The sequence below is a fragment of the Mixophyes fleayi genome, chromosome 5 (assembly GCF_038048845.1).
Source record: "Mixophyes fleayi isolate aMixFle1 chromosome 5, aMixFle1.hap1, whole genome shotgun sequence".
In the NCBI taxonomy this organism is placed as follows: Eukaryota; Metazoa; Chordata; class Amphibia; order Anura; family Limnodynastidae; genus Mixophyes; species Mixophyes fleayi.
This window is the reverse complement of record NC_134406.1, coordinates 79687403-79700492: the sequence shown is the minus strand read 5'-3', so window position 1 is coordinate 79700492 and position 13090 is coordinate 79687403. Positions and strand designations below refer to the sequence as shown.

Below are 13090 nucleotides of genomic sequence, written 5' to 3'. Positions count from 1 at the left end.
GCTCTCGTTTCCATTTCCTGCTTCATTAATGAACATTGCAAAATCTACATTTCTACAATATTTTCAGAGTACTAAACTAAAATTTATTTATTTTTTAAAAAAGAAGAAAAAGAAAATGATCATCATGCCAAGAACCAGAAAGACTGCTTTCATTATTGTTAATTTTCACCAAAAAGGGAAGAAGAACACAAATAACTGGTAATTACTGCTAAAACATAGCTATTGCCATACATGTTTACCACTAAAGCACAATAAGCAACACACAGTCTGTAATGAATAGTTTGTATCACCTAGATTATTTATGCGTACAGAATTTGCTTGCTTTCATAAAATGCTCAGTGCAGTTTTGCCCTAAAGATATTGTAATAAACTTTTATGCAAAGACCACTGTTTTCCTTTTAGTAACTACTTGTTGGGATATTTAAATCAACAGGGTCTGTACTAGGTGTTTATTTACACAAGTGTACCTACTTGTCTGACATGTCAAGGTGCCTGCTAACTTACTGGTCTTTAAAAACACCCCCATAAATATCAATCTGAACCTAGATTTGCGGGATGCTGAATACGCTGTAAAACATGGGTTAAAATAGTAAAAGTTTGGCTCGTAAAGTCCAAACTACTTTCACTTTAGACCCAGTTCTGTTCATTAATTTAAACTTTTCAGTTTCCTAAAATACTGCTCAATTTAGTCCCATTTATGTATTAATTATGAGAGAGAACAAGAACATTGGGTATATATTACAGTCATTTTTTTTAGAGTGTTTTTATTATATCGATCAATGTATACCTAGAAATAGTGCGTCATCATTTGAGAGAACAAAAATATTGCTTCTATGCTTGTTGGTTCCTTAATTGCTTGAGAGATGCCTCATGCAGGCTATCCAGAATGTCGCTAGACCAAGCTGATTTAGCAATACACATATTCTAGTCCACATTGCGCATATTGAAATCTCCTATAAATCCTCACCTTTTATGGTCATTAGAGATAATATCCTTTATCAATATTCTATTTAATTCCTCATTTTGTGTTTTTGGCAAGCTCACTTGCCCAAAAAATGGGACAAATGAAAGACTGATTAGAAAAAGGTTGTGTGCACAAATTTTTACACCATTTCTGGACTACTTGGATAATTATTTACTGCAGGACATCAGAATTGTCCCCTCCTCTGCCAGTCATTATATGTTATCCACATTAAATCACAGCCAACAGTAGTTTTTATATATTAAAACAAGCATAAATAATACACATAACCAAAGTAAGACATAGAATAACGAAATTACAATAGCAGATTTGGAGTCAGGACTCTTGATAACCAATGGTACTCACCTCAAGCTGGAAGGTGGGCTGCTCATTATATACCCGTACGAAAATCTCTCCCACAATAAGTTCCTTGGCATGATCACCGAACACAAAGTCGGCCCCATAGCTTTTATCACATTCCCCCTGAAAGAAAGGATATTAAAGAGAACTGAAGACAATACAACTGGATTTGTGCATACTTTAAATGATGACCTTAAACTGGTGTGAAAACTCCAGTATGAAAGTGGCTCATTTACACCACTACTCTTTAAATTAACAATCGACCCCCACAAACTCAAACCGCAGACGAGGCTATTCTGCATGCTTGTTTTATCATTTAAAAGTATAAAAAAAGCAGTGGCTAAATTAATTCCTAATTTAAATCTCAGCCTATGGGTATCAAACGGAATAACCTCATTCTCTCAATTACTAGACGATCAGAGTTTACTATCTTTTACACAAATAAAGGAAAAATTTCACCTCCCTTCTCAGGAATTTTATAAATACCTGCAGCTCAGACACTGGTTTAATTCCCTTCCCAGACTAGGTCTACCTATTACATCACCACCGCCCTTGTTGTTCACTAAATTAACAAAAGGAGATAATAGAGCCAGTATTACCTTCTGGTACCGCTATACCCTCCCCTCTACATCAGAAAATAAAACCAAAATACAACTGCAGTGGGAATCTGACCTTCAACTAGAGTTGGAAAGTGAAGATTGGGAAGCCATTTTCACAAACTTGTTCCGAATGTCCAAATGTATAAATCACACAGAAATGATGATAAAATTAATTAATAGATTGTATCTTACCCCAACTAGACTTCATAAAATGTGGCCTTCCCAGTCTAAACTTTGCTGGCGGCAATGCAATATTCCGGGGGATTTGATGCATATATTCTGGAATTGTCCCCATATACAGTCGTTCTGGGTACAAATCTTCCAGCTAGCCAATAAGGTTACTAGACAAAATCTCTCCCCTACCCCGGAGGTTGCGTTGCTGCAGCATTACCCCCCCCCAGTTTCCATCATATGCTAAATATGTCTTTAGTCATATTCTGATTGCCGCAAGAGCGTCCTTAGCTCAAGGTTGGAAGTCACCACAGATACCCTTGATATCGAAAGTAGTGGCCAAGGTGCAATTCAGCTTTGAAATGGAGACAGAGGGGATGCCCTACTCCACTGCCACCTCGTCCCCGATAATGAAGTGGTTCAGCTGGCATGTGTATGTTACGGACGGAGAGGGAGCGCGTCCAGACCGAATAGACTCTGATTTACTACCTGCATCTCCTACACTTAGCGAAGTTCCTCAATGTCCCTATTAGTAGTTCCATGGTGACCATTCGACCAGTGTAACTTTCACGAATTGGAAGGGATCCTATTAGGTTCCCTCCCTCATGTGTTCAATATGGTTTAACAGCAGAATTGTTTAATGTGTTCCCCCCACTATGTACCCCTTCAATCCTTCCCCTTTTTATTTTGTGTCCTTTCCTTACCCCCCATCCCTTTCTTCTTTCTGTACCCCATAATTTTTGAAAAATAATAAAAATACTATTGAAGTTAAAAAAAAAGTATAAAAAAAATCAAATATTCATTAGCACTTATGCTGTATTTCTTACTCGTTTTGTCATGCTTTCTTGTTCAGTTTCAAGAAATTCTAAAAGCTCGGCTCTTGTGCCATTGTTCCAAATCAGGTAGGGGCTTTCTGTATTACTGTTCAGCATTTTGAGAATCTGGAGAGAGAAAAATAAGCAAAAAATAGTAAATATACTTCATAACCTAACCGGAACGTGTCATGTAATTATCTTAATGGTCACATTTATGTATGTTGAGGCTGTGCTCATTGATATACTATATATATTTCAAGGCTTAAATTGGGTATGAGGTTAATACAGAAAACAAGTAAAAATAATATCAAAGTGTAAAAAAAAAAAAAATTGGTTAAAGCAGAGTGTATGGCTACCAGGTGCTATCACTTGATCTAGAGAAGTGATGGAACCATGGACTTGTTTGTTTCCTAGTCAAGACATAAGTGCAAATAAACAAACTGAATTGCAGATTTTCATCAGACAGTACAATACCTCTGAAGGCGATGAGACTGAAAGCTTTCTAGCAATGTAAGGAGTGAGCATTCCAACTAAGCTTTTCCGTATTACTGGATTTTCAGGCGTTTCCAGCTCTCCCAATAAATACCCGCCTAGTCGGCTGAGTGCAAGAAGACTGAGCTTGGCAAGACTATTGGCAACTTCCTGTTGTATATAGAGAAACATTCTGTAAATCAATGTATGGGAGTAAAGTACAGTTAAGGAATATATATCTTTTCACGTAATAATATTTGCTACACTGTAAAAATTCATTAACAGCTACAGAAGATCATTCTCACAGATTAAAATACTTTTCTTTCTATCTGCCACTTTAAAATGATTGTGGTGGGAGGAGAAGGGTGAGCTGGAGGACCCGTCAGAATCCGCAATCAATGAGATTGCGGCTTTTGGTTGCTCCTCCAAACCCACTTCTTATCACCATCCTATTAATGTGGCAAACAAAAATGTTCTCCACGATTAGGTGGTAATTGCTACATATTCTGATGTCTTCTAATATGGTTCTTCTGGCTCACACTACCCCCTATGCAGAGCCACACAATCTCAATATTTGGCCAGGGCTATGAGATGAATCTCCAGGAAATCGGGTCCATGATGAAGCCATCAGGGATCAAGGGAGGTGAAGGATTCGATAAAACTTAGGAAGTAATGCATCCTTAATACAATGTCGCTTTAGAAAGCAACTTTCTACTATTCACATTTTAAACTTAGCAGACATGGTCATTGATGATATCGTGTCCACATTATATATTCAGCCTTCATCCTTAAATTAGTACCATATTTAAAACTTCCCCTTTAGGCAGCTCTGTTGAAAAGGGAGGAAGTCCATAGTATATGGAGAGAGCACGATTTGCACATACCTGTTGATTTGTGTCCTCATTTTTCTGAATACCACTTTCCTCCAATGTAAAGTCATAGTTAAAAGGATAAATAAGTAAGTGCCACAAAATTCCTGCATGAAACAAATGTGTTTGCAGAAAGAAATCCACTGCAAAGGAACTGACGCATTCCACCGCCAGTGCAGCCAATCTCTGGACCTTCTGTGAATAAGATGGAATATATTTTCCAGTGTTAAGATTATATGGCTTTGCATGGATATTGTAAATGTAATGTAGGAGATTATATAGAATTAATATATTTAATTATATATACAATACAAATGAAACAAAATATATTTACATATCAGGTCAAAAAGTTGGTAAGTATGAGATATCTACACACACTATATAAATCTATCTCAATATCTATCTTACCTTGCCATAATACAGTACTCTGCAGAGGTCTTTAATGATGTTTGGCATCTCTATAATCTTCTCTCTGCATTCTTCAAACTGTGCGGCAACACTATAACATTTGCATATATGTCCACACACCTAAGAATACAGGGATTATTTTAAAACACTAAACAAACTACAAGTTGGCTTACATATAAGAGTATACAAGAGTGCTGTTAAAAACAAACACACAACACACACACACATAGAAAGATTCAGGATTTTATGAGAATTGAACAACTTTTCAAAAAATTTCCTATAGAACAAAAATAAAACACTTCTTTTCGCTTAACAGGCTATGGTTCAAAAGAAATCACCAATTGCAAGGGGTCTGCACTCCCTCTAAAAAACAAGTATCAATGTAAAAAATAAAGTGCAACAGTGATTTAAGGATCATCAAATAGAAAAGTGAACTGTGGATAAAACAAATTATTTATTAACACAAGTACATATAACTCATATTCCTATTTTATATTCACAAATTTTACATTTTCCTGGAATTTATACTTTTTTTTCCATGGTCAGCTCACTCCTTAATTAATTTCCATGGATCCATCTTACACTAACTTTCCCGCACTTCACAAACATTATCCAGATACAGCATATGATTTTTCATTTCTTAAGTTAACATTTTATTTTACTGTAGAGATGTTTTGTTACATGGAAAGTCCACTAAATTGTAAACATTTTACATATAGAGGTAAACTGTTAAGCAAAACTATTCAATGTGGTCAGTTACAATACGCCTAGTGTTTTTCCCTTATTTTTTTTGAAATTTGAGAAGTTTTTAAACATTGTGTAATTAAAAGTTTCATTATCTCTTGTTTTTTTCTGATAGGCAAAGTGGACTTTGTCTACCTGTCTTTTCGCTTAATAGTCGATCGTCTGTTTATCAAGTTAATCTGCCTGTTCCTGTTGATGTCTTGATTGATGAAACAAAATATGGCACCAAAACTTGTTTTGACTTTTATTTTGTTTTTTATATTACAATGACAATACTTAATTGAGCAAGAATCAAAAGGGAACTTTCCTAAATAAGCAAAAACGATTACAACAGATATTTTGTGTCATTTTTATGATATATAATAATACTAATTTTTATATATGGCTAATAAAAGAGAATAGCTTGCATTCAGCTGCAGAGAAAATGACATGAATTACATAACATTAAGTTAGATGAAGGAATGTGAATTTTAAAAGATATATTTGTCAATTGTATTAGTAGCTTGTCAGAATAACAAAAATTTTATTTTTTGCTTTTGTGAATGTGCAAGAGACCACTTGTTTATAAAAAAAAACCTAGAAAATAAATAGTTTTGTAAAACAAAAATAAATGAAAAGACAACTCCAGTAAATGGAATCCATGAAGAAAGAAAACTGCCCAACATTACATATAACAGATGTATTATGCTGTAAAACTGCACTCAAATAATAAGTTAGAAGTAGCACTTCCAGACTGAGCAGTTTCAGTGGACAAGTAATTGTCCACTGATAATTGTTCTTTGCAGTCACAATGTCACTAGATGTGTAAAGGCTCAAGAATTTGCTATTACAATTCCAGGGTCAATTCCTTTAGTATTCATGGAAGCTCAATTTAGATACTAGATTTGTTTCCCCCTTTTTCTAAGAAAAGGTCTCTAAAATACGAATAAAAACTTTCAAGGAAGAAGCATGATTGATGTTCAGCGTACCTTGCGTCAAAAGATTTTTGGTTTGGCAAGAAAATAGGATTTTTATACTTCTGTAAAATCCATTTCTCCTTGTCCACTGGGGGACACTTTCATGATAATGCTGCAAGATCAGAAACTCTTCTAGCAGACAAAATGGTTAAAAGGAAAACAGTTTCCCCAATTCAAAAACTTTAAATCCACCGTGTCCCAGGGTTCAAACAGGGAATGCTGTAAAGCATTCAACACCAAGTTTAAATCCCAAGGCGCTATCAGAGGAACATACAGAGGCTGTATATGAAGTACCCCCTGAATGAAAGTTTGAAAGAAGACCAAAAGAGCCGATACCTGTCCCTTTACTGAACGAAGGCGCAGAACAGCATCCAGCCCATCCTGCAGGAAAATAAACAACCTGGACAACCAGAAAGAAGAGATAGGGGTACCCCTTCCTTACACACCAGGCAATATATGTTCTCCAAACACTATATTTTTGCTGAACCTGGTTTGCAAGATCGGAGCATGGTTTGCAACACAAGCTCAGACAAACCCTTATAGCTCGAAGGATCATGGCTTCAACAGCCACGCCGTTAAAGCCAGACATTCTAAACCTAGATGATAAAATGGTCCTTGACTTAACTGGTCTGGTTGCACCGGCAGACGCCACGACCGACCCCCGCCATGGAGAGACCGTCGGTGTACCAAGCCCACAGAGGCCCATCCGGTGCTTCCAGAAAGACCGAAAAACCCTCTCTCTCTTTACCTTTTTTTAAGACCCTCGAAAACATGGCTACTGGTGGGAATAGGTAAACCAAGCGGCTGATGCACTCGAGGAGAAAGACTGCACATTTGACCGGACAGATTCATGTGCGATCTGTTCCCACTTCAAAAGGAGTTCCAACTGCAACTCTAGTGCATGAAACGGAGCAAACTGGACCGCCTCAAAAGTTGATACCATCTTGCCCAGAACATTCATGCGGAAATATACAGAGGTCAGTTTGACAGCCAACAGAGAACTTACCATCTTCTGTAAAGCCTGAATTTTGTTCGGAGGTAAGAACACTCGCTGTTGTTGAGTGTCGAATAGAAGTCTTTTGGATCGGAATGAACTTGGACATCTTGAAGTGGAGTATCCAACCGTGGGACTCGAGAGTTTAGATTGTTACCTGGATATGAGACATGGGTACCGCCGAGGACTTCACCTTTAGAAGAAAATCGTAGAGGTAAGTTAAGATCATAATCCCCTTGGACCTCAACAGCACAGCCACGACTGCCATGATAGTGGTGAAGATCCACAGAGCTGTGGCCAGACCAAAAGGAAGTGCCTGGAATTGGTAGTTATTAGACTGAATCGCAAACCTGAGGAGGACTGATGACCGTCCCAGATGGGAACATGTAGATCGGAATCCTTGATGCCTAAAGCCACCATGAACTTCTTGTTCTATACTATGAATCACTGACCACAAAGATTCCATCTTGAATCTGGGCACCCTGACCTGGGTGTTCAAAGACTTCACCCAGATCCAAGATTCAAAATTGGCCTAAACGAACCGTTGGGTTTTGGAACAAGAAACAGGTTGGACTAAAACCCAAAAGCTTTTTTTTGGTTCCTGAACCGGAATAACTACTCAAGAAGAAGTGAGAGAACGGATGCCCTCTCGCAGAGCCAGTCACTTTCGTGGACCTGCGGGAAGCCCGTGGAAAAGAACCACCTGGGAGGATGAACGAGTAGATCAATCATCTGTGTTACCATTGATTCCTAAATAGAGGATGACAAGCTCTTACCACAGCAGACCCTCGAGGGGCAGAATGCCTGTCATGCCAAATGCTTGTCTGCCAACCTAGCTGCTGAACGTCGAGCAGATAAGGCCCGATGTCCACGCTGTAAGCCACCCCTAAAGGGCGGACAACTGACCTCTGGAGTACTGACCACGATATCTGCCTGAAGCTCGAAAGGACCGGAACTTAGAGATCTTGGGTTTTGGAGCATTAACAACAAAAATGTTACTCTTACCTCCTGTTGCCTGCCTGATGATGGTACCAAGGTGACGGCCAAACAAAACAGCTCCCGAAAAGGTAAGTGTTTCAAGAGCCTTTTTAGACTCCACATCGGCCTCCCATTCCCATGACTTAAGCCAGAGAATCTAACAATCAAAGACTGCAGAGGCAGAGATCTGTGTCCTAACCAGTTCCGCGTACAGGGCCGCTTCCCCCAGGTAATCCGTGGCTCTCGGAATTTGTTCCACCAAAGAAAGCATTTCAGAATACGGCTGTTCGGATAACAAACCCTCAGACAGCTGTTAACCAACACTCCACAGCTTTGATAACCCACATCGACATCAAGGCAAGCCACAAGGAAGCATCCGCCACCAAAAACATGGACTTAAGGATACCATGAACCTAACTGTCAGCGCCATCCTTAAGAGTGGCCGTGTTGAGAAGAGGGATATTAGGGACCTTAGCCAACTTTGCAACCGTAGCATCCACTGGTGGAGACGCCTCCCGGTTCGCAAGAACCTCAGGGGGAAGAGGATAAGAGGACTGAAGCAGACGGGACATCTGGAACTTACGATCCGGTGCAGACCAAGGCCCACTGATTAAATCATCCAACTGGAAAGAAAAAGGGAAAAGATGAGAAGTCTTTCATCACCTTCTAAAGAGAGAAGGCTCTGCAGTCTCAGGGTCTACTGCCTAAGGAATCGCCAGCACCTGACGCACAGCCCTTACTAAATCTTCTACCCCCTGATGGTCAGCAGGAACTTCCTCCACCATAGAGAAGTTCAAAATATCAGAAGCCACAACCACCTCGCCCTCCTCCTGGGAAGAACAGTCAGAATCTGACTCATTACCCTGCAGGGGTGCCGCCATCCACTTGCGCTTACGGGAGGATGGCGCAGCTGATTGCAACATCCTCTCTAATGAGGAGGACACGGAAAACCCTGTATTGAACTTGCAAGAGAGAGTACCCAGGCCGGTACCACAGAATCTGCAACCACAGGTACAGCCCGACCCTGGCTTAGTGAACCAGGAACAGAATCCACCCCACTCACAACAGAGGGAGGGGATTTGAAGAAGGACCGCACACTGATTCAAACCGCACAAATTGGGCAAGCTCAGCCACAGTACTGGTCAGAGACTGATCCCAGGCATGCTCTGCTGAGTCGAAACCGGAACCCCCTGGCACACACGGCATGTGATCCCTGGAATGGCAGGCTGCACACACAGTGTCCACGTCTGACTGTCCGAATGGTAAATTAGAGTTACAGATGGCACAGGTGAACTTCATCATAGAAGTTGCCCCAGCCTTCCCCCTCAAACATCTCACCCTATCTGATATGTTACATACAGCTGGGACGAAACACACAGAAAACAAAAAAACTCTGTGAAAAAGACAAGCAGCAGGTATACTTAATGAAAGCACAAAAAGTGATCATGTTACACACAGCCAAGGAGCCCCAACAGTTTGAGGGACAACCCACCCAGAAAAAAACACCCCACAACCCATTACCTGACAAGAGAAGGGAGAAGCTGGAACTTAAAAATGGCTGCCTAGTCTGTTGGCTACACACGACGAGTGAGAGATCACCAGGGAGGTAGTGCAGGAAGAAAGAAGAAGCACCTCCACCTATGACCCAGCATTGGCTTACAGAATAAAAGTTACTCCTAGTGGACCTAGCCCCAAGTAAGCCAACCACCACCCAGAGAGGCCCACTGTATCCCCTCCACTCCCAGCACTGTGCTGTCATCCCTCCGTGTGCACAATGAAGCAGTGGTTGCACAACTAGGGATGGCGGGCACAGCCTGTGGCGAATGTGGCCAGCTCCCCGAAGGTATTTAGTGATGGGGGCACCTCCACAGCACATCCGGTCCCCTGTCCAAACGACGCACACCCATCCTTGCTGCTCTAGTGCAGCGCTACTAAACCACCAATGCAGCAGTATAGAAGCCGGCAAGTAAACGTAATAAAAACAAAACCTAACAAACTGTCTGTACAACAGCCCCAAACATCCTATGCGTCTAGGGAAGTACACTAAAACTGAAGCCTAAACAGGATATAGTGGGTGAGGAGCTAGGGCTAACTAACAACTTCTTAAAAGTGCCCTACAACTTAATCCACTGCACTATACCCCAATGTACCCAGTGTCCTCGAATTGGAAGAATGAGAAAGTCACACTTTCAGCACTAGGCATTCAAGACTAAAACTGTATGTATCTATAAGAACCCTGTACTACTGGAAGCCTGCGCTGCTTAAACACAGCATGGTTTCAGAGGGCCACCATCTAAAGGGTCCATGCATTCAAACAAAGTAGGCAGAGGTATTCTGAGACATATATAAAAGCTCTAATGTTTTAAAAGTATAATTTTATAATTGTCTTTTATGCCAAATTATAATATTGGTGCAATCGCAATACCATTTACCTGCACGGGCATATCGTCCGGTTTACTAGATGCAGTTAACACTGATACACAACGAGAGAAAGCTTCTTGTAGCACCTGAAACAAAGTACAGAGATAGGTTTTGCTAAAATAGAATAATAATGCACTTTTAAAAAGTGAGACAACAAATCTGACCATGACAATAACAGGAGTATGACTTGGCATTACATACTGTATACAGTTCATTATTGAGAAATGTGCAGCCTCCCAAACTAGCAAGATAATCCTCATCAATTTAGTTTAACAAAAAAACAAAATCAGCAAGATCTAGCTCTATTTTTATGATTTAAAGCAAAATACACACATATTATATGTCACTTGCATTATACAAAATAATTGAGTATGTATAGAATACAGCAATATGATTTGGTACCTCTATGCCATTTTCCCTCCTGAGTTCCTCTGCATTAAGTGCTGAACAATTTACTGTGTGAAACGCCAACTCAGTGGCAGCAGGCAAGAGTGAAAGCTTTGAGAAGAGTTGATTATCGGAGGTCTCAATGGTGATTGTTCTGATGAGCATGGGATAGCCAGCATACTTGTAAGGCTGAAGATCTATTCAAAAAACAATGAAAATAAACAATTTAGATACACTTTTCCCCTTGTGTATAAGAAATATTGTGAGAATTCATATTATTTACATTATTATGTGCCTTATTTGAGGAGATATTCAATACCTGAGGTAAAAGACATTTAGGGTAACCTCCTACAACAAAATGAACGCTTTGGGCACTCGTTTATTTAATTTTGGGATCCTGGTGCTTATACAATATTTGTCTGGTTAACTTTGTGAGCTGCTGACAGACCCCTCCCCCTACAACCCCTCCTATAGTCTCAGTTTAATTATAAAGCCCCAAAGAAGATAAACCAATCAAACAAGAACATACAGCAGAAGAGGAGAAGGGAGGGAACGCAGTGTCCCGCAGATAGAATCAGACAAACGGCTTTATCGTAAGAATAAAAATCCTCTTTTCTCCTTCAGCCATCTGGGGGACACTGCTTACCATGGGGACTTTCTAAAGCAGCCCACTCTTGAGTAGAAGGGACTGCTCTGACAGCCAGGCACGTAGAGCACTACGGCCAAAACTGGCGCCTGCCAACCAAAGACATTGAATTGGTAAAATTTAGTAAAGGTATGGACCGAGGACCAGGTGGTTGCTCTGCATAACTGGTCAGCTGAGAACCATTTTGTGCAGCCCAAGATGCCCCACAGGGTAGAATGGGCAACAATACGATCTGGCACAGGTCGGCTAGCATTGATATAGCCTGCCTAATAGTCAACGTAAGCCATCTAGCAATAGAGGCCAGCCAACTACGTTTTCGAGAAATCAAATAAAATAAAGAGGGAATCTGTACGGCGAATCTTTGCTGTCCTCTGGACATAGATTCGGAGAGCTGACCACATCCAGGAATTTCCAGGCCCTTGTGGGTCATCCGTGAACACCGGAAATACTATTTGCCGGCTTACATGGAAACTGGAAACTACCTTTGGCAGAAACGATGGAACTGTTCTGAGGACTGCTCTGTCATCGTGAAACACCAGATAAGGTTCTCGACAAGAGAGCGCCCCCAGCTCCGAAACTCTATGGGCTAAAGCAATGCAAGGAGGAATACCACTTTCCATGTTAAGAACCGTAACTCTGCTGTCTGTTACCCGTTCAAAAGGAGGCTCCTGAAGCATATTAAGGATCAAATTAAGGTCCCAGGGAGCCGTGGGCGTAACATATGGAGTTTGGATATGCAGGACACCCTGTAGGAAAGTCCTGACATCCGGTATGTCTGCCAGGCATCTGTGAAAAAACACTGAAAGCACCGAAACCATCACTTTTAAGGATCCTAGGCAAAGACCCACATCCAGGCTGTCCTGAAGAAAGGCAAGCAACCTAGAGAGATGTAACAACTCAGAGTGGCAGGTCCAGTTCTCACACCAGTTAATGTATGTAAGCCAGATCCGGTGGTAGATCTGAGCAGAGACTGGTTTTCTAGCTTAAAGGAGGGTATCCACTACTCGTGAAGAGAACCCTCTGGATTTCCAAAGGTTGGCTTCAATAGCCATGTCGTTAAATTCAGCCGCGGTAAATCCTGATGTAGGAATGGTCCTTGAAGTAGAAGGCCTTTGCGAAGAGGTAACCGAAGACCTGGACCTACCGCCATCAACGGAATCTCTGGATACCAGACCCTCCTCGGCCAAGCTGAGCCACCAGAATGACTGGCAGGCCACCCTGCTTGACTCTCTGAAGGACCTGGGGAATCATGAAAATGGGAGGGAACATAAGTCTCATGGCATCTTGCCCTTGAGCAAAACTGTAGGACC

At 40.9% G+C, this 13090-nt stretch overlaps 1 protein-coding gene across 4 annotated transcripts in view; it reads right to left on the bottom strand.

Annotated features, from left to right (window-relative positions):
* Nucleotides 1–13090, bottom strand: part of DNAJC13 (DnaJ heat shock protein family (Hsp40) member C13) — a 138378-nt gene that overhangs the window by 16757 nt on the left and 108531 nt on the right. For all 4 annotated transcript variants that reach the window (XR_012692784.1, XM_075212444.1, XM_075212445.1 and 1 more), the window contains 7 exons: nucleotides 11150–11331; nucleotides 10759–10833; nucleotides 4655–4774; nucleotides 4262–4441; nucleotides 3381–3548; nucleotides 2919–3032; nucleotides 1328–1444 (listed from right to left, as the gene is read on the bottom strand). Coding sequence is in view for 3 of the 4 variants with exons in the window: in XM_075212444.1 (XP_075068545.1) it covers nucleotides 1328–1444; nucleotides 2919–3032; nucleotides 3381–3548; nucleotides 4262–4441; nucleotides 4655–4774; nucleotides 10759–10833; nucleotides 11150–11331 (956 nt within the window). In the remaining variant the exon portion in view is untranslated. The remainder of the gene's footprint in view (nucleotides 1–1327; nucleotides 1445–2918; nucleotides 3033–3380; nucleotides 3549–4261; nucleotides 4442–4654; nucleotides 4775–10758; nucleotides 10834–11149; nucleotides 11332–13090) is intronic.